A 26134-nucleotide genomic window follows, 5' to 3' on the forward strand; every position below is an offset into this window, starting at 1 on the left:
AGCTTCCGATTGGTAATGTCCTATATTTCCCTTGAAACCAGTCAAGTCACTCTACTGTGATTGGACCGTTGGCTTGAGTGCAATGTGGGACTTGTAGTTTAACGATTTATCAGCGGAGAAAGAAAAAAAGCACGACTGAGGCTGTAATCGTCACTCGCACACCGTGCAAGTAATTGATTTTTCCGTTTCGCACACACATATTTCTAGGGGCATATGCGAGCAATATGGTTGCACTGTAGAGCCCTGGGGGGGGCTGATAAAACGAGATATGTCGTCCGTGGCACTGAAAGGGTTAATGAGTTAATATCATAAAATTATTATACATATAGTATATGCTTTGGTCTAAGCAGCACTAGGTTTTTTTTTTTTTTTTTGCATGGTTGCATTTGTTTGCAGTAAGATAATAATGTAGAAAACACACTTTTGCAGCTTTTTAATTAAATAAGTCTATTACTCTTATTAGTTAATCTCTCATTGCGGGAACTGATTATCAATGTAATCAACATTATTATTATCCCAGTATCACGGTGGGACACATGTACTCACTCCTGTGCAAGAGGTCACAGCAGTGTGGACAGATGAGTACTGCATGTGGGCGAGGAATGGGGGAATGTAGGTAGAAGGGTTGTCGGCTGTGTGAGAGATAAGCAGGGTATCAGAGCCACGGGCCACTGCCGGCCAGCAGTAACTCTCAGCCACCGACAAGCAAGAACACTTCTTCCTCATCATGATCTGAAGACGAGAGACATGGCACAGAGCGTGCGTGAGCGCACACCAACATACTGAGTATCACTACACAAACTGAGTATCACTACACAAACAATTTAAGATGTAAAAAGAAAAGACTAAAGCTCAGAACAAAAGGGATATGAAATACAAAATTTAGAGCATTCTTTACCCTGTGGGATATGTCGCTGATGGGAGCGTTGACCAGACTGGTGCAAGGCTCCACAGTGAAGTCGGAGTGCACAAACACCCCACTCCTCCAAGGATCGCTGGGGTTAATCTGGAGATGGTTGGAAGAAAGGTGTAAAAGGTGTGTATGACCAGAGTGATGTATGTGACGGAGCCCTATTTTCTGAAAATCCGCCTAAAATACATACCTAAGTAAATGGAATATTGCTCTACTTCTACAAGGTCCATTTGCATATTATTGGTATCTAGGGACATCTATGGACCTCAGTGAATGTATTCCCAGTGTCAGAAATATTGTGTCTATTACTAGGCTTGCTTAAATTGTGATGAAACAAAGGAGAATACGAATTATGATTTTTCTTTGCATCTTTGACAGTGAATAACACCATGCTAACACCAAATCTAAGGAAATGAATAAAGGGAAGATAATTAAACAGAAGGTTTTGTAGATACAGTACTGAATTCTCCCATTCGGACAAATGCAATCCGAAATATTATAGAATATAGAATAGCAGGCTTATAAATAGGGCCGCCCCCACACACACATGCTACTGCATCAAAGTTACTTATGATTAACAAAGGCATTCGTTTTGTGGCATTAACGTTATATAGTTACACGTTCAATAACATCAGCATATTTACCCGACCATAGCCAGCATTACTCATTCATATCCCTCACTTCCTTCCTTTGCTCAGAGAGCCCGTACTGAATTGTACCCATTCTGCAATCTGTTAATAAAGTTTTCAATCAGACAAATGTATAGAAAAGCTTTTATTATAACATTTGTTGCAGTAAAATCATTATGCCTCGTGGGCCGCGGGGAGCTAACGTTATTAGCTTTGTTGTTGATTCTCCTGAAAATCAATGGCGGACTTCCCGGAAGTAAAAAACGAATAATTGGTGGTAAGAACAGCAGGAGGTGGGTGCTAGCGGTGTTACGTAATTGGCAGAATCGACTGTCAATCAAAATTGTTCTGTTGTACCTGACACGACACATGCATTGCAAACTCAAATTATGGCGATATTACTGGAGAACATGGAGCTTTGTTTGAGAAAGATACAGTGAGTGCCGTCTCTTAAACTCTTAAAACTCAAACTTTTTTGTCTTTTTAGTCGTTAGTCTGTTGAAGATGAAAGCCAGTGGGTATTGTATGACTCAAACTTCAGCAATACTCATGAGCATTATAAAATATATAAAAAACACAAATGGCATGATGGAATACCATAAACATATTTCTTGATGTTTCCTTTTATAAGTAAGTAATTAAGCATTACATCACGCGCAGGAGTGGGTTGTGACTATTAGACCATGCCTAGGGGTGGTCGTTAGACCCCCCTAGGCATGGTCTAATTGTCACAACCCACGACTACAAGTGGTGTACCGGTAATTAGGGATGTCCCGATCCGATCACGTGATCGGAATCGGCGTCGATCACGTGCTTTTCAGAGTATCGGGGATCGGGAAAAAATAATAATAAAAATCGGCAGTCAAAAAAAGATAAATTTTATTCAACAAACATGACCATGTCCACGTCTTAAACTCATACGGAGGCCTTAGTTTTGGTTTTAAATTACATATAATATATCATCATTAATGTATTTATTGTCACACAGAGCAGAATAATTTTCCACAACAAACACATTCCCCTTTAATTTTCACCGTTGCAACAAACACCCCTTTAATTTAGACGCTACACGCTACACGCGGCTCGACCACATCACAACAACAACAGTACAACACGTCGCTCCCGAAACACGGTTAATATCCACTGACTTGAGCAGCTAGACTTAATGTCAGAGGTTTGGAACTAAGCATTTTAAAATAGAAAGTCAAGCCAGTTGCAATGTTTGCAAGGAGGACAGCCGGCTGGAGGCGAAGTTTTCAGACTAACTTTCCACCTGGAGGATAACGTTACGTGACTGAGGATTATCGTCGGCGTTTCAGACCAGAATGGACCATTACGTAAGTCGAACACTGAATGTATACTAATGTGCAAACATATATTGAAACTTTTAATATTTCTCATATGAAGCAGAAGCACATTTCTCAGGGTGAATGTAATAACAAACGCCTCCGCGCTCGCGCCCCGGACTATAGGCAACAGATGGGCTTGTCTCGCTCTGCCAGTTTCTGACAAAAATGCGTCAAAATTGATTACTAATGTGAAAGATCGGATCGGAAACGATCGGATCGATAGATATTTAAAATCACATGATCGGGATCGGATCGGAAGCAAAAAAAGGCGATCGGGACATCCCTAGGTGTAATGCTTTTATACAACTGGCACATTCATCCAACCTTATTGCTATACAATAAACACACATTAATTGAAGATTTATTGAAAAAACCATCCGGCAGAAAAAGTAGTTCCCACAAAAAAAAAAGAGAAGTTGCCTCCATGTGGAAGCAGCTCGGAAGTGCATACAACTGTTCTACATTGGGTAGAAATGTAGCAGGGTTAGGGTGTCCTATTGACGGGTCTGGGAGAGAGATGCGGGGGGGGGGGGGGGGGGGGGGGCTGCCCACCTCGAGGTGCACACAAGCGGCCGCGCGTCTCACATCACCAGCCACACCTGAACGAATCTATCCCCCCCAAATCAGCAGCCCCTCTCGGCTAGTGACATTCGCCCTATTTTGTGCCTTGCAGTGCATGTGTGCACTACCTACCATCTGTTGATACAATTATATAGAAAACAATATATTGTATATAATATATTTTAGGCAGTTTCGTGGCATGAATTGTATTTCGCTGTAGACCGCAGCAGCTGGTGATAGAAATATACGCTATATTTCTATCACCAGCTGCTGCGGTCTACAGCGAAATACAGGGGGGGGGGGGGGGGGGGGGGGAATTGGCATAACGACTTAATTGGGATGGGAGAAAAACTGAAAAAGGAGAAAAAAATATGGGAAGTGCAGAGAACATTTCATTCAGCGACTCAGTGCATGTGTGTGTCTTTTCCTGTGGTCGCCCATCGTGTGTGTGTGTGTGTTAAATCGGCATGACAAATAAAGACTTCTTCTTCTTCTTATCAGTTTACAGTACAGGTCCAAAGCTTATAACAATAAAAAAAAAAATCGAGCCCAGCGCTCCACATTGCTTTCAGTTTAGCTGGTCGTTCATACTAGGGATGCCCCGATCGATCGGCCACCGATCGTTATCGGCCGATAATCAGTATAAATATGCGATCGGGGAATTCCGATAATTAGTCATATTCGCCGATCGCGGAAACTGATCAAGTGGATATCTCACTCGCTTGTCTCAGACGCACAGGACCTGCAAACTGCTCCTCCTCCCTAGCCCCGCCCGTACCCGTGTAGAGTTTGTAAACACAGAGGAGGCGGACCTCCTCTGCTGAGTCTAGATAGTGCATTCGACCTGAGCTAACGTTAGCTACCTAGCTATCGTTACTGTTTAAACAAAATTACCCAATCAACTATTCACTTTTAGTAGGCATTGTCTAACGGTATTTAGCCGGCTAGCTACTGATAGCTCCGGATATCAACAAATGCCCCAGGAAGTCTAGTAGTCCATGTTGATATCTCCGTTAGCTTGCGTTAGCTGACGTTAGTTCACAGTTCAAAACGAAATGTCCGATTGAACTAAATAGTTGTCTTAACGTCATCTAGCCGGCTAGCAGTAGCTACAGATAGCTCCTGATATCAATGTCTTATAACATTGATTGAATGCGTATTCGAGCTGAGGGCTTGCTGAATGTGAAATTACCAAAGCATAACGTTACCAATAGGGTCCCGCTGCAGCGCCGGAGAATCCTTTTTGGAGCTGGAGGCTACTAGAGTACACACAGACAGTGGAGCTGTTTGCAGATAGCGAGCATTTTGACTTGTTGCGTGGTGGCGATGTCTCGCAGATAATACAAGTACAAGTCTAATTATATAATATATATATTTTATAAAAAAAAAAAAGAAAAAAAATGTTATATAAAATTATTTATAATTTCTTTTTAATCAAAAACGATCGTATCGGATCGGTATCGGCCGATATGGCTCACGACGATCGGTGATCGGTATCAGTGGCAAAAAACGTGATCGGGGCATCCCTAGTTCATACTAATACACATTGGCCGTATTAGGGGGTGGGAAACTGATGGGTGGGGATCGGGCGTTGTGGACAGCGACTCCCAGGTCGGTTGGTGCGCCTGCGCAGTAGAATCAGGAAGTGTCGGGGGCAGCGTGAGCCTCCCACGCGTTACTCCTCGCCACTGAGAGATCGAGCTGCGCAGGTGAAAAGATGCGACTGCTGTTACCTCAAGTACCGGAGGGGACTTGTGCTATGTATGACTTAGTCCACATTGCAGCCGGCTTGTGGGAGGCAAGAAACAGCGTTCGTGACAGGGGAGGGTTGAATTGGATGATACGAAATTGGGATGGGAGAAAATATAGAAAATGGGAGAAAAAGTGGATCAAAAAAAAAAATCCCACGGAAAATTGGTGTTTTACAGATGTTTTTGTAATCCTTGTATCGGTAATAATTCGTCCAAAATGGCCGACCGCTCATTCATTTGGACGGGTGAGGAATTCTCAAAACTAACAACTTCTTGGTCTTCTTCTGTCCCTTTACCGTAGAGATCAGCTCTTGCGGAAGATACCATTAGCTCCAGAATTTCATTGGTTTCATAGGTTGATCGGCAAAAATACAGGGCTAGGCCGAAAGACGGGGCAAAGTGCCGCAACGGGCGCCCATATATGGGCCGCCGAACGTTAACAGGTTAATTATAGCGTCCCCTTTAGGCCAAGTGGGGTCATATTTGTTGGAGAATTTACACACAACTTCTAATTAATGGGTCAAAGTTCCTGTTGCTACCATTCACCATCTCAATTCTCGCTCTTCTGAAATTGCCTACCCCACATTTAAGGTGGGAACTTTATTGGTGATACATGTTGAACAAGCCTCGTTTATAAGCCACAATGCTTACGGTGACATTTGTTGAGTCATCTGGTGGCGAGTCCAAGTCTGGGTTCAGAGGATCTGGATTCAACCACTGCAACAGCCTGGGTCGGAAATGACAATAGAGTGGAAATTATTGGTGTTGATAAATGGGCAGAATACCGTATCCAGACCATTTCTTTCTCAGGATTTGGATTCCGTTCAGCACCTATCAAACCAGTATCTAAAACAGCAGTCAGGAGATGTAAGCATACCTTGCACAGGCTAGCTTCTCAGTGTTGGAAATAGCACAAGCTTCTGCCTCTGGTAGGTTTCCTACAAAGTCACCAGGAGGACTAACAACAAAACATTTATTTTGGGTTTAGTGGAGCTCTTTGTTACAAGATTGTGCATATCTTCCATTTCCTGTTAACAGTGAAACAATGAAACAGTGAAACAGTTGCACCTGTCAAACCAGTATCTAAAACAGCAGTCAGGAGATGTACGCATACCTTGCACAGGCTAGCTCTTCAGTGTTGGAAATAGCACAAGCTTCTGCCTCTGGTAGGTTTCCTACTAAGTCACCAGGAGGACTAACAACAAAACATTTATTTTGGGTTTAAGTTTAAGTTTAAGTTTATTTGGATCCCCATTAGCCACAGCAGTGCTGGGGCTATTCTTCCTGGGGTCCATAACACGTAAAATACAGTTACAGACTTATACACTCACAGCATTCACATGCATGTCATACAGACAATTAAAACAATAAAAACCCTAATCAAATTCATAATACAATACAACAATATATACGCCTTATGAATTCATAATACAATACAATAATACCTACTCATAATTAATTCATAATACAATACAGCATAATATACTATTTAGCTTTTACATACATTATCTATGTTCATATCAGCCAATTATACAATCTTTTAATAATATATCCCTATCAGACACATGCCTTTTCATCTATATATACCTATCTCTTTATCAGACACATACATTTTAATTTACGTACACACTATCTATTAGGGAATGTCAATTTCTTTGGTTGAAAATGTTGTTTTACCACAATTTTGAAACGACATTTACTATTCTCCTGCTTAACATGTCTGGGAAGAGAGTTCCATTCCTGCATACCACGGAACATGACAGTTCGCTTCATTGCATTAGACCTCACTTTTGGAAGTGTAAAACCTCGTGCAGAAGCATGTCTGGTGGAATGGTTGTGTCTGTCAAGACTTATAGATAAATTGTTATATAAAATTGAGGGGATCTTTGTAACAAGAATATTCCTAGTGAATACAAGGAGTGAGCAGAGTAATTTATGTTTGACAAGTAACCAAGTTAAACAACTGTGCATCGCTGCAACATTAGTTCTGTACTCGCAGCGAAGCGCTATACGTGCTGCTTTGTACCATTTGCATTTTTCTTCAGTTTATTCGTCGTTACATTCGACCATACTGCAGGACAATAGTCAAGATTCGACAAAACCAGAGCTTGAATTACCTGTTTGATAGAATTTAGTGGTAACAAATGAGCACATCTTTTAACAACAGAAATCCCTCTTCCCATTTTCACTACTATATTATTTATATGGTGTGACCATGACAATTTACTGTCTAATGTTACCCCTAGGAGTTTAGTCTCCTGGACTTCATTAATTACCACATCACTTATCAAAAGTTTCAAGACTGGGTTCGTTCTTAGAGTATGGTTTGAACCGAAAATGATGCTACTTGTCTTTGATATGTTTAGAACTAGTTTGTTATTCTTTATCCATTCCATCACTGATTGCAACTCTGCCTTTAGGACCGTATTTAATTCATTGGCTGTTGAGGCTGATGTGTAAATCATTGAATCATCCGCATACATAGAAATATAGGACTTATTTAGGACAAGAGGCATGTCATTTGTAAATATGGTGTAGAGCAAAGGCCCAAGGCAACTTCCTTGGGGTACTCCACGCCTTACCGTTTTAACTTCCGAGTAACTCCCATTAAAAAAACGATTTGTTTCCGGTTTGCTAAATAAGTTTGAATCTAAGATAGTGCAGATGAGGAGAAACCGTATCATTCAAGTTTTTTAAGTAAGAATTTGTGATCTATGATGTCGAATGCTGCAGTAAAATCAAGCAAGACAGCGCCAACCATTTTCTTTTTATCCATCTCTTTCAGCCAATCATCAGTCATTTGGGTTAAAGCAGTCGCTGTTAAATGTCCTTCACGATATGCATGTTGAAAATCAGTGGTTAATGTGTTAAAAGAAAAGTAGCATTTAATCTGTTCACTTACTATTCTTTCCATCAGTTTACTTAAAACTGCCAGTAAACTTATGGGACGACTATTAGATCCTGAGAATGGCAATTTCAAATTTTTTGGCAGTGGTATTACTTTGGCAGTTTTCCACTGTTGCGGATACAAACATTCACTAAAGGATTGATTTATAATATGACAGATAGCAGGGGCAATTAAATCAGGGACCAATTTCAGACGTTTCCCGTCAAGACCGTCAACAAGACCGGGTTTAGTGGAGCTCTTTGTTACAAGATTGTGCATACCTTCCATTTCCTGTTAACAGTGAAACAATGAAACAGTGAAACAGTTGCACCTGTCAAACCAGTATCTAAAACAGCCGTCAAGAGATGTAAGCATACCTTGCACAGGCTAGCTCTTCAGTGTTGGAAATAGCACAAGCTTCTGCCTCTGGTAGGTTTCCTACTAAGTCACCAGGAAGACTAAAAACAAAACATTTATTTTGGGTTTAGTGGAGAACTTTGTTATAAGATTGTGCAATGTGCATACCTTCCATTTCCTGTCAACAGTGAAACAATGAAACAGTGGCCTACCTTGTTTCAGAGGTCTGTCCTTCAACTACCGTAGAATTAACTTGACTGCAGAGCAAAGGATCCTCTGCTTCACTTTCTCCATCACTATAAATTACACATACGTTTGAGCATCAATTTACCAATTGCATAATATATCCCCTCTGCTATTCTTAGTTAAATACATTTGAGCACTGATTAATGACAGTAAAGTTATACCTGTGCCATGTACACACCAAGAAAAAAGAAAAGCTTGGAAACCACTCTTCCAAGTGGAGTTCCCAGTGCACAGGGGAATATGTATAAATGCTCAGTTCTGTATCACACTAGCTCCCGCTCAGCGTCTCATTGCATATATCTCGCTCCAGCGTATATACACTGAATACGTTTCAAAATGTACCTTTAAATGCCAGCATTCATCTGGCCACACCCCCATCCGCTTACCTACATAAGCAGGGGTGGTGCCACACACTCATCTCCTTCTCAAATTTCATCACAAGCAACGTGTTGCTCATATGCCCACTTGACGTGGAGAAAAATATTGGCTGACAATGTTTACGAGGAAAGGAAGAACAAGAGATACGTTGACATCATATCTTTATTTTCTCTCACTATTTTCGAGAAAATACGGCGATATTGTCTTCGTCACTGGAGTGTCTGGAAGATGGTGATCATTCTAAAATCCTCCACCGGTTTTCGTATTGGGAGCACGCCGCTGCATGCCTCTCAACTGCAGTTCCTTGCTGTGCTGGTTGGGGTGAAACCTTTCAGGACACAGCTGAACTGTAGGACGCGCCGCTGTTGTGAGAAGCGGTGGGTTTCAGGTTGGTGAGTACTGTTTGCTTGAGGCTCCACTTGTCTGTTAGTGCTATGGGGGCTAACTGACAATGTTTACGAACACCGGCCCCAGATTAAGGTCTTTTGTTCAGCCTCTTAGGCAACAGCGGAAGACCTTGATCTGAAGCCCATTATAGTTTAACTAGTGGGCCACGACCATTAACACTGGTGATCCCTGTGTTTTCTGGACGAGTGGATGTTTCCTCGGTCACCGTGTAGGCCCCATCTTTCATATCCAAATGAGTATTCCCTCACGAGGAAATATGGGCATAGATGTTCGTTAGTGGAAGATCTGTGTTCAAGTCAGCTACAGGCCAGTTTGGTATTGTGCTGGCTCCGTCGGGTGTTGGTAAAATCACCGTTGTAAAACTGTGTTAACATCTTGTTTCTCTTTTCTCTTAAAAAGTGAGGAGGGTTTCAGAACGGCGGCCTGTCTGAGTGAGTGTTATATCATTGTGTACAAGTTCAGGTGATAGCTGCTTAGCTTACGTGCTAGTGGTGGCCTACTGTTAGCCAGTCAGCTGTTAGCTGCGGCGCTAGCCTGCTGTGATCACTAGGTGGCCTACCTGGCTAGGCTAGGAAACGTTAGCTTGCTGCTATCGGCCGAGGCCCAGCGCGGGGTGGCTCCGGCCCCTCGCGCGCCGCCGCGGTTCCCAACCCCCCTCTTCCTCACGGGGAGAGGCGGGGGGGATTCGAAGCTCCCCTCTGGTCGCGTGCGCCGTTCGCTCGGCGTCTCGCGGGCAGGGGTGGTAGCGCCCGACGGTTAGAGCGGCCGTTAGCTTAATGCTACTCTGTTGAACGTGCTTTGATTATAACATGTTTTAAACACTCTCGACTACGACGTCATTTTTGACAGAGGATGTTCGTCGAACCTGCCCTGGGCCAGGACGGCAAGGAATGCGTCAACAAGGGGGACCGTAGCGACGGGATGGAGCGGCGACGCTGCCCAGATCGGCAACACAGAACGGCGGTGTTTACTACGTGCCTTGAGACTGCACTTCGCTTGATCTACGCTCCGGGTAAGCAAGGTTTGGCCAGACCTTGTACACTTCTTCTGGCTTTCCCTTCTAAATGTTTTGTAAATAACGATGTTTTCCAAAAACGAGTGTTGCTGCACTACATTTAGGATACGACGCGAGTTATGTGTGAATTGTCTTGTCAATGGTATTTAGCTTCTCCATGCAAATCGGGTTGTTGTTACAGATGTGAAAATGATCTGGTTTGTTGTGTTGAGAAACATCATGTGTGTTTATATGTACCGTGTACTCACAACTAAGGGGGTTAACTAACCTATAAAGCTATGCTTAGTGACAAATGAGTAAAGAATGATTCTTTTCTCAGCCTGTAATGACAATGAACAGTGTGTTCACATATTAACAGGTTTTCCTGTTTTAACTGGCCGTATTAAGGGTAAAGTAGGAGGATTGTGTTTCCCCCCGGTTCCCTGGGGACTTCTTCATCCTCCTCTCAGACATGTTGTTGCACTACATTGTGTCACTGTGTGGTAGGGATACGATGTAACCCTTAGCTTGATTGCTGAGGTTGTGCTAAAACTGCTGGAGAAACTTTATTTTCCTAAAAGAAAAGATTGTTTGGTCGCTTTCGTGTGTGCTTAGCAAGGCCTGTGGCCGATACTAATCGAGAATTATGTATTCTCTCATTATGAAAAACGGCGTTCCTCTGTAGTGTTTTTGCCATTTTTTGTAGGTGATGATGGGTTGTGTGTGTCATGTGACCTACAACTGGGTTGGACTGGCCACAGAAGCACATGTGTAAGTTTGGTACCGGGGCTCTTGGAGAGCCCTCTCTATTCTGTGTTTTTTCCTTAGTAAAAATCAGATAGCAGGTTAGCTCATGCGCTGTGTGAAGCTGCCAGACGCTTCATGGAGCTGACTATGACTGTGTCATACTCTCTTTTTGTCATTACATTGTATCATGGGTGTGGGGTCGTAAAGGGGTGAACTGGTAACCTTTCCTCCCCCTTTTTTCTGTTGGTCAGGGGTAAACCCCCCGTCCTTCAAGGTTCCTGTCACGTTGCGGTTCGGCACCTTATAGGGTGAGGGGGGGTGGGGAGTTTCCTGGTCCCACGGCCTGGAATATTGGGCGTGTGCACCGCAGAAATTCCCCCGCCATAGAGTACGTCACTGTGCGCGTCTCTGTTGGTAGGACTTCCGTGTGCTGTTCAGGTCCATGTGATGGATCTGTTTCGGGGGGTGGTCAGGGCTCCTCCTCACCAAGCTCCTATTCGGGCCTTCTGTGAGTTGGGACTCCTTCCGTGAGGAGGGAGCCTCCTTCAGAGTACAGAGCCTCCTCCTCAGATTGTCAAGGTGAGTGGACCCTCTAGAAGGAGTCCTACTCTATTGTGTATGTATTCGATTCAATTCGATTATTGAGTGTGTATGGGTTCAGTGCCTCTTCCCCGGAGAGCCCTAAAACCAATTTTTTACATGGCTCAAGGTGCAATATATTCTTTTCAATCTGTACAGCTCGCGTGGGAAGTCTCTGGGGATTCCCGTCTCCTTCCTATGGGAGGGTGGTGGGATGTAAAAATGTGAAAAAATTTTACCCCCGGCTGTGTAGACTGGGATACATACTGTTGGTGCTTCCTTCTTTTCTATTAAAAAGAGTTGGAGTTAGGAAGCATCACACCCCTCTTGTCGTTCCCCTGGGCGCCTTGGGGATTCAATGACCAGTCTAAATAGCCTGTTCATTGATGTGGGTGTGTCCCGACGCACGTATAGTGCTAGCTCGGGGTGTTCTGTAAACAGGCGACTGACTGGCACGCCTTGGTTGCTTGAGGTTAAAACGGCGTTTTTATAAAGCAACTGGGATGGAGGTTTTTCCTCTTCCGACGACCAAATCCGATGACCTGGTTTGGTTATCGACGGATTCTCGTTCATATCTGGGGGATGATGACGGAATGGATCTGAACATATGTAGAGGGGTCTCACGCCCTGGGGGTGGGCCACCGGGCGCGGTTCGCCCGAACGTCTGGGTGGCGCCTTCTTTTCATGTTAAGATCAACACGCATATCTGCCCCTTCTCCTGGAGTAGGCATGTCGGCGTGGTTAGGGCACGGGACTGGTCACGCTGGTCCGGATCAGTTGAACCCGTTGTCCGCCGGGGATGCAGATCTGCTGTTCTGGTACCCTGAGGGACTTGGGCTTTTTTCAGGGGGAAAAATGCCAGGTCGGTCCGGGTGTCACAGGGTTAAGCGCTATGGAGACCCTGGTTGGGTAAATTTTTTACTCAGCACTGTCGTAATGGCTTACGGCCATGCCAACCTGTACACGCTCAATCTCGTCGGATCTCGGCCGCTACACAGGTTGGTCCTGGTTAGTACTTGGTTGGGAGACCGCCTGGGAATACCAAGTACGGTGTGCTTGGGGCTGGTTCTCCATTCTTTTTCGCTCCTCTCTCACGCATGGCGAAGAGGGGCCTGTTGGGGTGGTCTTTGACCTCCTCTGGTGACCCTGTGCTTCCCGTATCGCCGGGCCCGGTCCGAAGTCATGTTTCGTCGACCCGTAGGCCTGGGTTAACCCTTTTTTGAAAAACTGAAACACTTGTACTGCGGTATAGCCGGTGTATACCCGCATGTGAGTTTGAGTTTTTTTTCTTGAGGGGTTATAGGAACAACCACCGCATTGGGTAACACCAAGGTGGTTGATTCCCTGGTGTGTTGGAGCAGTGTCAACTCCCGGGTTCACCGGTTGAGGGTGCCCCTGCACGTTCATGACGTCTGCCAATCGTGTCAGCCTTCTCTGCCTCAACCCCTCTGGGTGGGTTTTTTTTTTTTAAATGGAGGCTTGGTCATGCAACAACGCCAGCTTCCGCCACTTCCGCCCGGGCGGCTGTGTTCAGCTGTCCCCTCTGGCGCCTGTCTCGTCCGCAGTCTCCAGGCTAGGGTTAACAGCCTGTTGCCTGGTTTTTCCCCGGTGCGCTGCCTGCTTCCGTTGGTTAACCTTTTTTGTGTGCTTACGGCCATGCTGACTGGCTGTTCTGCAGGGTCGGTGTGCCAAGCGGTGTACTATTGGGGGGACAGGGCCCGCTCGGCTGAGGGGCCTTTGTCCGAATACGCTGGCGATGTGGGGGGCGGGGTCACTAAGTGCCCACCTGGTGGGGTCTTGATGCTGGCATCATGGACTTCTCCGGGCCCCCGTTCCAGGGGGTCCAGTCCCTTTGGTGGGTCTGGGTCTTCCTTCGCGCTCCGCTGCTACGGCCTTGCCACGGGGTTGGGTTTGCCTTGACCCCGTGATTCTGGGGGCAGTAACGAGGTTGTTCCCTCCGTTCGTTCCCGGGTGGCATGCGGGTTGTGTGTGTGTGTAGTCGTGGGGTCAAGCCACGGTCTGCTCACCCTGTGCGTTGAGTTGCTTGAGTGCCTCTTCGCACGGTCGGGTCCGTCGCCCTCCCGTGAAGCCCCCAATAGGGGGGGTGCCCTCCATTAGGGGGGGGGGTCGGGGGGGCTCGGTCCTCCCTGATCTGATGGTTGTGGGGGGCCTCAGCGGGGTACATTTGTCGAGCTTCTAGCTCCCGCTCAGCTCCTATTATGCAATGAGACGCTGAGCGGGAGCTAGTGTGATACAGAACGTTAGGTTATGACTATAACCAAGTTCTGTTAACACTAGTGGACGCTCAGCGTCTAGACGCCGCTGCGGCCCTTGATTTTTCATTGTGGTGAAATTTGTTGGGAAGGAGATGAGTGTGTGGCACCACCCCTGCTTATGTAGGTAAGCGGATGGGGGTGTGGCCAGATGCATGCTGGCATTTAAAGGTACATTTTGAAATGTATTCAGTGTATATACGCTGGAGCGAGATATATGCAATGAGACGCTGAGCGTCCACTAGTGTTAACAGAACTTGGTTATAGTCATAACCTAACGTTTGTACAGGACAAACTAACGCATGCATCAAAAGCAAAAAGCAGCAGGATGCACACAAACGAGGCAAAGCGTTTCAAGCTTAGCTCTTCCTCAGGCAGCAGCTTTTCCACCGTGGGCCTTTTTGGAAAGCCTTATTTTCCCCACCACTTGTAAGTACTATGGACATGTACATACCAGGAGGCTGTTGCTCCAGCTGTGTGTTGAGCAGTAGTGGCCGTCACTCCCTTCTCATTCACCTCCTCACGGCCATGCTGCATGTTCTCATCCAGCTCTCCATTCATATCATTCTGGAAAGGTCATCATCCATCCACACATTTAAATGCATATAATAATAAATCATATTATCTGCATTAATGTTTTCCTTTTACCATATCAGTTTGGGGGTAAGAGCATAACTTCTGGAGGAAATGGTAAAAACTAGTTTTATATTCTTACTAGTGCTGTCAGGCGATTACATTTTTTTTATCTAATTAATTACATGATTTGTAATTAATTAATCTAATTAATCACATTTTAATCGCATACAATTTATGCCCGATATTCGATAATCATATTTCAAATTGCATGTGTCCGGATGGCAGAATTCAGTACTGTATCTACAAAACCTTCTCTAATCATCTTCCATCTATTAATTTGCTTCGATTTTTCAGGTCTGGTCAATTTGAGCATAGTGTTATTCTCATTTGGTTCATTACAATTTACTCAAGCCTAGTAACAGACACAGTATTTCTGACACTGGGAATACATTCCCTGAGATCCATAGATTTCCCTAGAATCAGAAGAACAAGCAAATGGACCATATAAAAAAAAAGTCTGTAAATGTGTAGTCTACGTTCTTATGGAATGAATGAGATAAAAAAAAAATTAAAATTAAAAATTAAATATATATAATATATTTTTGTAATGACTTTTGAGTTAATTTTCATAACGCGATAATTTGCTGTGTAATTAATTAATCTAATTAACGCGATAAACTGACAGCCCTAATTCTTACCCCTTCATAAATCAGTAGTTTTTTACACGCTTATTTTAATCCCATGTTTACAAATTCAAGCATTGAGGGCAGGTACTGTCATGCACCTCCAAGCTTCCTGTATCCCTTGGCCCTCTCCCCATCTCTCTCCCTCCCTCGCTCTCTCTCAGGCAGGAGGGGATCCAGGTGTGGGGAGTTAGATGATCGTCAACCTAGCCATAAAAGACTGGTCACAACTCTTCCACTTTCCCAAATCGTAGACTTGCATACCGTTAGTCAAGTTCCTATGTCTTCTCTTGTTTGGACGCCTATTTTTGATATTCTGTGTTTTGACCCGTTTTAACTTTGTGTTCTCCTTTTGTATCTGTAATAGAAATATTATCATGTCATTATAGATCTGTGTTGAAATTAGTGGTGGGACTCGATTAAAAATGTTTATCAAATTAATTCGAGACTTTATAGTTAATTAATCTAAATTAATCACATTTTAATTGCATATAATAATAATAATAATAATAATAATAATAATAATAATAATAATAATAATAATAATAATAATAATAATAATAATAATAATGACTTGGATTTATATAGCGCTCTTCATGACACCCAGAGCGCTTCACAGAGTCCATTATTCGTTCATACACAGTCATACCGGTGGTGGTAAGCTACAATTGCAGCCAGAGCTGCCCTGAGGCAGACTCACAGAAGCGTGGCAAATAATCATCGCCTACGGCCCCTCCGACCACCACCAACATTCATTCACATGCATACACATTCATACGAGGCAAGTAGGTTAAGTGTCTTGCCCAAGGACACAACGGCAATGGGATGGACACGGGCTTGAGCGGGATTCGAACCACCAACTCTTCGATTATTGGACGACCCGCTCTACCCCTGAGCCAAAGCCGCCCCACATATCAATATTTGATGCGAAAAGCAACATTTTTCAATTCAAATGAATTTTGGTATACGAGTGAATCAATGCATATACATTACACATAAGTTTAAGCAGCAAGATCCTGTTTTAGCTACTACAGAGTCTAGGGATGCCCCGATCACGTTTTTTGCCACCGATACCGATCACCGATCGCCGTGAGCCATATCGGCCGATACCGATCAGATACAGATCGTTTTTGATTAAAATTTTTTTTATATAATTTCTTTTTTTATATAAAATATATATATTATATAATTAGACTTGTACTTGTATTATCTGCGAGACATCGCCACCACGCAACAAGCTGAGTAGCCTCCAGCTACGGCCAGGATTCTCCGGAGCTGCAGCTGGACCCTATACTCGAGTAGCCTCGAGCTACGGCCAGGATTCTCCTGCGCTGCAGCTGGACCCTATTGGTATAACGTTACTGTGCTTTGGTCATATCACATTCAACATGCCCTCAGCTCGAATACGCGTCGAATCAGTCTTATAAGACATTGATATCAGGAGCTATCTGTAGCTACTGCTAGCCGGATATATAACGTTAATATTTAGTATATTTTAGTTCAATGGGACATTTCGTTTTGAACAGTGAACTAACTTGCGCTAACGTGAGCCAACAGGTATCATACACGTCTCTACTAGACTATTGCTGGAGCATTTGTTGATATCAGGAGCTATCAGTAGCTAGCCGGCTAGATACCGTTCGGTTAGACAATGCCTCATCATGTATTAAACTAAAAGTGAATAGTTGACTGGGTCATTTTGTAACGGTAGCTAACGTTAGCTCAGGGAGACGCCGTCCTCCCGTCCCACTAGACTAGACTAGACCCGTGTTTACATGCGTGCGGGAGGGGCTGGAGGGAGGAGCAGATGCCGCACCACCCGGTGTCTGAGACAGAACTCAGCACGTGGGATCGGTTTTGACGATCGGCGAAAATAAAGCATTATCACCGATCACCGATCGCATATTTATACTGATTATCGGCCGATAACAATCGGTGGCCGATCGATCGGGGAATCCCTAACAGAGACCAACAGATCAATGCCATTTTTAACAAAGTGCAGCAATTCTAGGAATAATATATAGTTTCAAGTTTCTTTAATAGTTGTCATACAAAAGTACAGAATACTTTTATACAAAATGCTTCTTACTGTTACGCTCCAGAGACTGTGCTAGACAACATAAGTATGAAATAAAATAGTATAGCATGTAAAATAGAAGTAAAAATAGAGGTCACAGTGTTCAGTATAGACAATATACAATATACTATGCAATGTACTAATATACAATACTATATAGTGCAAAGCAGAAATGGGATGAGGTACAATTTAGGTACAATTTACAGTAAGGTGTACGAGTTGTAGTGCAAATCCTTTACCAATAAATATAAAGTGTGTTTAGGTGATCTAAAGTGTGGAGAGTGGGTGCTGCAGTGTGTTTGTTTAAAGTGAGTGTGTGCGTGTGGATGTGTGTGCCGTGTGCATTTGATGGTTGTTGCATAGTGTTTATTGTTCGTTGAGCAGCCTGATGGCCTGGGGATAGAAGCTTCTTCTGAGTCTTTCTGTGCTCGCCTTGAGACTCCAGTATCGCTTGCCTGACCGCAGCAGTTCAAAGAGGCAGTTGTTTGGGTGGCTGGAGTCCTTGATGATTCTCTTAGCCTTACCCCTGCACCGCTTGTTGTAAATGTTCTGGATGGTGGGAAGCCCCCCTCCAATTGTGCGTTCGGCTGAACGTGTCACTCTCTGTAGTCTGCTTCGGTCTTGTGCAGTGCTATTCCCAAACCAGGAGGTGATGTTGCCAGTCAGGATGCTCTCTATTGTACATGAGTAGAATTTCTTAAGGATCTTCTGACTGACTTGGAACTTCCTTAGGCGCCTGAGGGAGTAGAGGCGTTGTCGTGCCTTCTTCACAACACTGTCAATGTGTGTGGTCCATGTAAAGTCCTCGGATATGTGGGCTCCGAGGTACTTAAAACTGTTCACTCTCTCAACCGGTGCCCCGTCGATGCTGAGGGGGCTGTAGTCCCTGACCCCCGACCTCCTAAAGTCCACAATCATCTCCTTTGTTTTGCTGACGTTCAGGGAGAGGCTGTTCTCCCGGCACCATCCCGCCAGGACCTTGACCTCTTCCAGGTAGGCCCTCTCGTCGTTTGCAGAGATCAGGCCCACCACTACTGTGTCGTCAAATTTGATGATTGTGTTGTTACTCCGCTGAGCCACAGTCATGTGTGTACAGGGAGTAGAGGAGGGGACTCAGAACACAGCCCTGGGGGGCCCCTATGTTGAGGGTGATGGATGAGGTGCAGTTGCCTGCTCTCACCAACTGGGGTCTGCCCGTCAGGAAGTCCAAGACCCACTGGCAGAGGTCATAGTTCAAGCCCAGGTCCCTGAGCTTGGCTATGACTTTGGAGGGGACTATGGTATTGAATGCCGAGCTGTAGTCGATGAATACCATTCTCACATAGTTCCCCTTCCTCTTGTCCAGGTGTGATGCTGCTGTGTGCAGCACATGGGCTATGGCGTCCTCCGTGGACCTGTTGGGGCGGTATGCAAATTGCAGGGGGTCCAGGTTGATGGGGAAGGAGGAGCAGATGTAGCCCTTTACTAGCTTCTCAAAGCACTTCATGGCTATGGAGGTGAGAGCTACAAGGCGGTAGTCGTTGAGGCAAGCAGGCTTGGATTTTTTAGGTACAGGGATGATAGTAGACTTCTTCAGGCAGGTGGGGATGACAGCCTGTTCTAAGGACAGGTTAAATATGTCAGTGAATACCGGGGCCAGTTGGTCGGCACAGACTTTTAGGACGCAGCCGGGGATGCCGTCCGGTCCTGTTGCCTTCCTGATATTCACTTTTTTAATAATAATAATACTCACCTCATGCTCTGTTACCCTGAACACTGAGTCTCCATCAGCAGACCCCCCCCCCCCCCCCCCCCCCCATTGGCTTGTAGGCTGGTGTTGTTATTACCAGCCTCAAACCTCGCATAGAAGGTATTGAGATCATTTGCTAAGGAGATGTCACTGTTCAGTTTGAGGGAGGTGCCTTTGTAGTCAGTCATCGGTTTGAGGCCCTGCCACATAGCTCTGGAGTCAGCCTGTTCAAACTGAAGTTCAATTTTATCCCTGTAGCGCCGTTTTGCCTCCATTACTGTCCTCCTTACGTTGTATCGCGCCACCTTGTGGTCATTCATGTTGCCTGCCACCAGGCCGGCGTTGTATGCTGTGGTGCGCGCTTTCAGAGCTTCACGGACAGATTTGTCTACCCAGGGCTTTTGATTTGGGTAAACTTTAATTATGGTAGTGGGTAGGGGTGGACGGTATGGTCTAAAATGTATATCGCGGTATAATTTGAAGCATAGACGGTAACGGTATATATCACGGTATCAGTGTTTCTGTTAGAATAATTTTTTTTGCCTGATAGGCAGGCTATATAAAGAATGACATCCTCAAGGCATGTAGATTTATAATATTTTAACTTAAAACTAGGCTACTTTTGCGTATAAAGTCATTATATTCCAAATAAAATAAGTCCCGAGTCGAGACTCCTGCTCCCATTGCAAACAGCGGGGCTGGATTTTGCTAGAAGCATATGTAGCTGCAGAGCCGCAGAGCGAATTGAATTGAATAAGAATTGAGACAAAGGTGCCACTCATCCTCAGCTTTAAGATTTGACAATTGTGTCAACAAATTGACACGTGTCAACAAATTGACACACAAAATGCTTAGAGACAATGGGGGTCAGAACGGCGCAAGGGTGGGGGGGCGCTGTTTGACGGGCCTGTGACCAGACCTGAAAGAGCCCCTGGCTCTGCGGCTCTGCAGCTGCATGCTATTCGCAAATCCACTGCTGCAGCCGTCCTCCCGGCTCCCGCTGCTGCCGTCGTTATCATAACACTACACACATATCGTAATGTTTACAGCAAACTGTAGTTGATCACAAGGTATGTTTTATTAACGTAGAATAATTCATATAAGAAAAACGATAGGGAAATATCTTACCTTTCTCCACTGGTTAAAAATGCCAGGAACTGAAATTGAAACTTGCTGTGCGCCGCGGTGATATGTGATTATTATGAAATGACAATTGCGTGTTGACACGCCCACTGCGCGAAGCCTCCTAAATAACTTTTTCCAGTTTGCACATATCTATTATCTATGACTAATTCTATCTATTTTTAGGGGCAAATGCGATTGAAATAGTCGCGCTGTGGTTACATGACGTCATTGCTATTTTAGAGCTGCCCTACCGGTTACACGGTATAGTCAAAATCCATACCGTAGAGCAAATGAATACCGTTTATACCGTATACCGTTTATACGGTCCACCCCTAGTAGTGGGGATTGTTTCTTCCACCAAAGTACGAACAAAGTCCAGCACTGTCTCCGTGTAGTAATTTATGTTATCTGTGTTGTCACGGAATACACTCCAGTCTGTGCACTCAAGCGCAGCTTGGAGCGTCTCCTCTGACTCCACATCCCATTTCTGCACCTCTCGCGAGACTACCGGAGTGCTCTTGATTCTTTGTTTATATTTTGGTGAAAGAAAGATGGCCGCATGATCAGATTTTCCGAAGCCACTAGCAGAATGAGCCTTGTACCCACCCTTGAATTGCGAGTAACAGTGGTCTAAAATGTTACCGCCTCTGGTGTTACAAGTCACATGCTGATAGAAGTCCGGCAATACCCTTCTCAGATTGGCGCTATTGAAATCACCCACAACCACAATAGCAGCGTCAAGGTTCGCTGACTGGAGTTTGTTTACCTCGTCGTGGAGCCTGGAGAGCGCGTCACCAGTGTTTGCTTGCGGTGGAATATACACTCCGATCAGGATGATCGACGTTAGCTCCCTCGGGAGGAAGAAAGGTCGACACTTGATGGATATATATTCCAGGTTGGGGGAGCAGTGGTTCGATAGTTCCTTCACGTTGGCTGGATCGCTCCAATTGTTGTTCAACATGAAGGCTATTCCACCTCCACGCTGTTTGCCGGATTCTACTGTTCTATCCTTGCGGTGAATGAAGAAGTGTTCGGCCGGTTGGATGGCGTGGTCTGGGACGTCCGGCGTCAACCACGTCTCGGTGAAGCAGAGAACATTGCAGTCTCTAACGTCTCTCTGGGATTGAATCCTTGCTCTGATGTCATCTAGTTTATTGTCTATTGATTGTACATTGGCTAGCAATATACTGGGTAGTGGCGTTCGGTGTCGCCTGGTTCTCAATCTGTTACGGACTCCAGCTCTCTTCCATCGCCGCCTGGATCCTTTGTTCCTTGGATCGAGGTCTGGTCCGATTGTCCTCAAGATCTCAACAGGCCATTGTTGTGGTTCAGAGAGCTGATCCAGAGAGTAATCCAGTTGGTAAGTTTCCCGTAATCCAATGTCTATGAGTGACTGACGGTCATACACATTAAATGCACCAACAGTTGGTACAAACAAAACTCTTAAAACTATAAATATTAACAAAAGTAAGCACAGTCTCGACGGAGCGCACAGACAGGCAGCCGGTCGTTGCGGCGCCATCTCTCATTCACTCTCATTATATATAGCGCAATGGACCTATTGTAAACTCAAGCACTTTCCAGGTAAAAGCAAAACGCAGTACTTTCAAGTAGGGCTGGGCGATATAACGATAACGATAAATATCGAGATATATTTTAATAATCGATATCGAATATAAAAAAAAATCGAAAAATCGTTTTTTTTTTTTGTGACCTGCAACAGGGCAGTTTTAAAACCAGAGACAGTGGACAGACTTGTCTTTCTTGCCTGCAACTTAAAGTAATGGCTTTGCTTGTCCAAATGACAATACTGACCAAATTGAGATTTATTTTTCTCTTGTCCATTTATTTTGTTTGCTTTCTAATTTAAAATACAGTTTGAAACCGTCTGTACACAGTAGGCTATGTGTGCTAGCAGAACTAGACTCCAGTCACGAGTCACGGTGCACATGTGCGGTGGTTTGTCCACCAAAAAAGCGCCAAAATATCGAAAATAAACTAGCAGAGCCAGAACTGTTCAACTCCCCTGGAGCCACAGCCAGCAGAGAAGCCGGTTTACTTTCGCTTTTAAACCAGCTGCAGCCTGAGAACTGGAGTGTGAGGGGATGTAACACTAAAGATGGTGGCAATGACAAAGAATTGCTGCAAAATAAACATACATCTGTTATTAAAAAAAAAAAAAAAAAAAACTTTCAAGTACATTCCAGAACAGTTGACCATTGGGGGGAAAAAAAATTGATTGATCTCAATTTCTCTTATTTTAAATTTTTTTATGAACAAACCAGAATAAGGAAAAAAAAGTAATTTGCGATTTATTATACTTTATACTTATAGCACATGCATGCGTCTGGTCTCCTTTGAAAGGTAACGTTCTTACACAATAAAGAAATCATGCGATTAAATGCATACATTTTCTTTGACTTTTAATTCTTTCTGTAGTTAATTAATTGAAATTAATGCGATAAAGTCCCAGCCCTAGTTGAAATAGATATTCTATCTCTGATAGCTTGACTAGTTTAATATGATCAACTAGTCTGACTACAGCCCAGACACTAGGCTACAGTGTGTGTGTCTCTTTAACAACGACCAAGGTTGAAGAGATATGAGGGGAGGAGAAATCTTTCCCAGTCTCAAAATCCAAACATTTTTAAAGATGGGAGAACCACTACAAAAAACGTCCGATTGTCACCTCCGGTATATTATTCCCTGTGGACATGTGCAAGGTCATGGACCCAGCCTGATTATCCGGTGAGCTGTTGAAATTCTGATTCTGTCTAGGGATGCACGATAATTATCGGGCCGATAATTATCGGGCCGATATCAGCAATTATGACGTCATCCCGATAAACCCGATAACGTTATTAATAGCTCCGATAATATAATATATTTTTTGGTAAAAAAAAATGCTGTGTGGGTGAATTGGAATGAAGTGAGTTTGTTTTGACTGTAGGCTAATCCCGTTTTGCCAGTACTGTGGTACGACTGACAGCGTGTGGTTTAGGAACAGGGCGTTTTACACAAATCCAGCGCTCCCTTTCTTGGCTGTGACGTAGCCACGTAAGTTTCTGAATCAGCGCGGCCGTTAAAACAAAGATGGCCGCGTCGGTACTCGGAATTTCAGAGGAAAAAGTTTGCTTGCTATTTGTAATAAATGCAATGCAGAAGTTCCACAAGGAGGGAAAAGGGCAACAACTTGTAATACATCCAGCCTGACGGGTCACCTGCGGCATCACCACCGCTACGACGGTGTGTTATTGTGTTAACTTAGAAGCCTACGACGACGTGAGGAGCTAAGCAAAGCTAGCCCCTTCCATGGCTGTGATGCAACCCTCGGTTGAACGCAGTCACTTATTGCTCCGTAGTAGCCAGGTTAATTTGCACCACCAAGGACTGCTTAAAAGCTAGCGGCTTGAGCCCTTGGGTCATTTCTGTCAAACTTCTTTAATTTAGCAAACGACTCGTCAATAGCTGGCTTTGGATTCACAGCAGCTTCTAGCTTCTAGCGTCGTAGGCTTTTAACGCCATCATAGCGGTGGTGATGCCGCAGGTGACTTGTTGTGGTGGTGATGTGTCCACTCAAAGCCTTTTTTTCAAGGCTCCGCTTTGAAAAAAGAACAAAAAGCTTCGAGCGTCTTAGGTTGGATGTATTACAAGTTGTTGACGGATTGTGAATAATCAATCAATATTTAACAGATAGCAGAATGGGTACAATACAGTACAGCTCAATACACACAATTGTTAAGGGAATGCAGACCAGAGAAAGACGTTCGTCTTGTTTACATCAGGGTCCACCATTTTCAATTCATAGTGACATACATGACATACTACAGGTATATAGATAGTAATGTTACATTTGTGACATATATGATATGCAAATATACAGTACTGTTACCCAGAGATCTCCCGGACAAATGGTAGAAAGACGTTTATTGAGCTTAAAAACAATTGATAACGCAAATAACGTTCTGATTAACAAAGGCATTCGTTTTGTGGCATTAACGTTACCTAGATTTATCAACATTCACATTTATCATACACGGAGGCGCAAGCTCACACACGCAACACCACCACCACCAACAACAACAACAACACACTGGTTGAACTTGTCGCGTAAATAACGTTCTGATTAACAAAAGGCATTCGTTTTGTGGCATTCACGTTACCTAGATTTATCAATAGCAATAGTAATATATATGTTTCTTTAGACTAGAATAAGTCAAATGAACTTACTGTCTCGGAAAAGTTGCCGCATGTTGATGAGTCAAGTTTACTCTCGAGTAGAGCTAGAGAGCAATGGCGGAGTTTCAGAATCTCAAAACGAAAAATGGCCGCTTCCCATTGGTGCTGAGCACAGCGGAGGGCGGGTGAAAGGAGTAGGGGGTATCTGCAGAGCCGCAGAGCCAAATGACTGTTTGGTGCGGCCGCGGTAGGGGAAAAAATGATATTTGACGCCTCTGATTGGCTCAGGTTATAATCCGTCACGACTCCGAATCAAATGACGGAATCTCCCAATCAAATGGACGGATATCCGTCCCAAGACGGAACGCTTTAATGCCTGCAAAGTACAGTTGACAGCTGGGCTGTGTTAACGTTACAATGTACAGTCACGCGAAATAACGTTATGAATGCCCGAAATAACATAACGTTACAAAGTACAGTTGACAGCTGGGCTGTGTTAACGTTACAATGTACAGTCGCGCAAAATAACGGTATGAATGCCCGAAATAACATAGCATTACAAAGTACAGTTGACAGCTGGGCTGAGTTAACGTTACAATGTACAGTCGCGCGAAATAATGTTATGAATGCCCGAAATAACATAACATCACAAAGTACAGGTCCAGCTCTCACAGCTGAGTGTGGACGACAGCGGGGACGAGGGAGAGTAACTACCTCGTGATCCGTTGCGGTCTGACCAAGCCTCGTTCTGACAAAACGAAACTGCTCAGGTTGCAAAACGAATGTCTAACTCGGCTGCCACGTGCGTTGCGCTCTGGAAAGCGAAACTCACCTGAAAAACAAAACGAAAACAGCCTAGGTGTAACTCCAGCCTTAGGCCTGCCGCGATAAGCAATAAATAGATTAATCAGCGCGATAATTAAAATGAATGAAATGATTTTGACGGGCGCGATTAATTGATATTTGCGCGTTTGTTTTAATGAGGCGGAACCAGTACCCCTCGTCAGTCACTCTCCGTGTGGGGAGGCGGGCCGCTGGCGTTACTAGAGCACAGCACAGGAGCTCCTGTGAGCACATAGCTTAACTACATTTCTCAATAGTGTTGCTCCTTTTAACCAAGTAGCGTTCTTTGTAGTGTAGCTATTTTTAGACCCAAGTAGTTACTTGCTACTGCCCGGAGAAACTGGACTGCTAAATAAAGATTAAAGATCTAGCGTTGGTAAGCTTACTGAACGTATATGCGCCCCCAAGTAGTGACTGGACATTCTACAGACAGATATTTGACTTAATGGCCACACAAACCCAAGGGATATTAATCTGTGGTGGGGATTTCAATGTACGTTTAAACCCGCGGCTGGATGCCTCAAGTGGCAACACAGAGACAAGACCCATAATCAGGAAAATAAATGCATTAATGAAAGAACTGGGAATTATAGATGTATGGAGAGAACTTTACCCAACCAGCAGGGACTACACACATTATTCTTCCCCACACGCAGTATACTCAAGGATAGATTATTTCTTCACCTACAATAAAGACCTACACAGAATAAATAAATGCGACATAGGCCCAATTGCCCTCTCCGACCACAGCCCTACTGTATATATATGTCGGTACACCTCAACAGAAAGCCAAGGTCTACACTATGGAGGCTGAACTCAGAAATACTGAATAACCCAGGAACTAAAGAAT

At 44.3% G+C, this 26134-nt stretch overlaps 1 protein-coding gene across 1 annotated transcript in view; it reads right to left on the reverse strand.

Annotated features, from left to right (window-relative positions):
* tdrd12 (tudor domain containing 12) overlaps positions 1 to 26134 on the reverse strand; it is a gene marked incomplete at both ends in the record, with an annotated part of 274420 nt that overhangs the window by 139170 nt on the left and 109116 nt on the right. Inside the window, 2 exons of the mRNA XM_084335256.1 lie at positions 547 to 732; positions 899 to 1006. Coding sequence (XP_084191382.1) covers positions 547 to 732; positions 899 to 1006 — 294 coding nt within the window. The remainder of the gene's footprint in view (positions 1 to 546; positions 733 to 898; positions 1007 to 26134) is intronic.

Source organism: Notolepis coatsorum, assembly GCF_963971535.1.
Source record: "Notolepis coatsorum genome assembly, chromosome: 18".
NCBI classification, from domain to species: Eukaryota; Metazoa; Chordata; class Actinopteri; order Aulopiformes; family Paralepididae; genus Notolepis; species Notolepis coatsorum.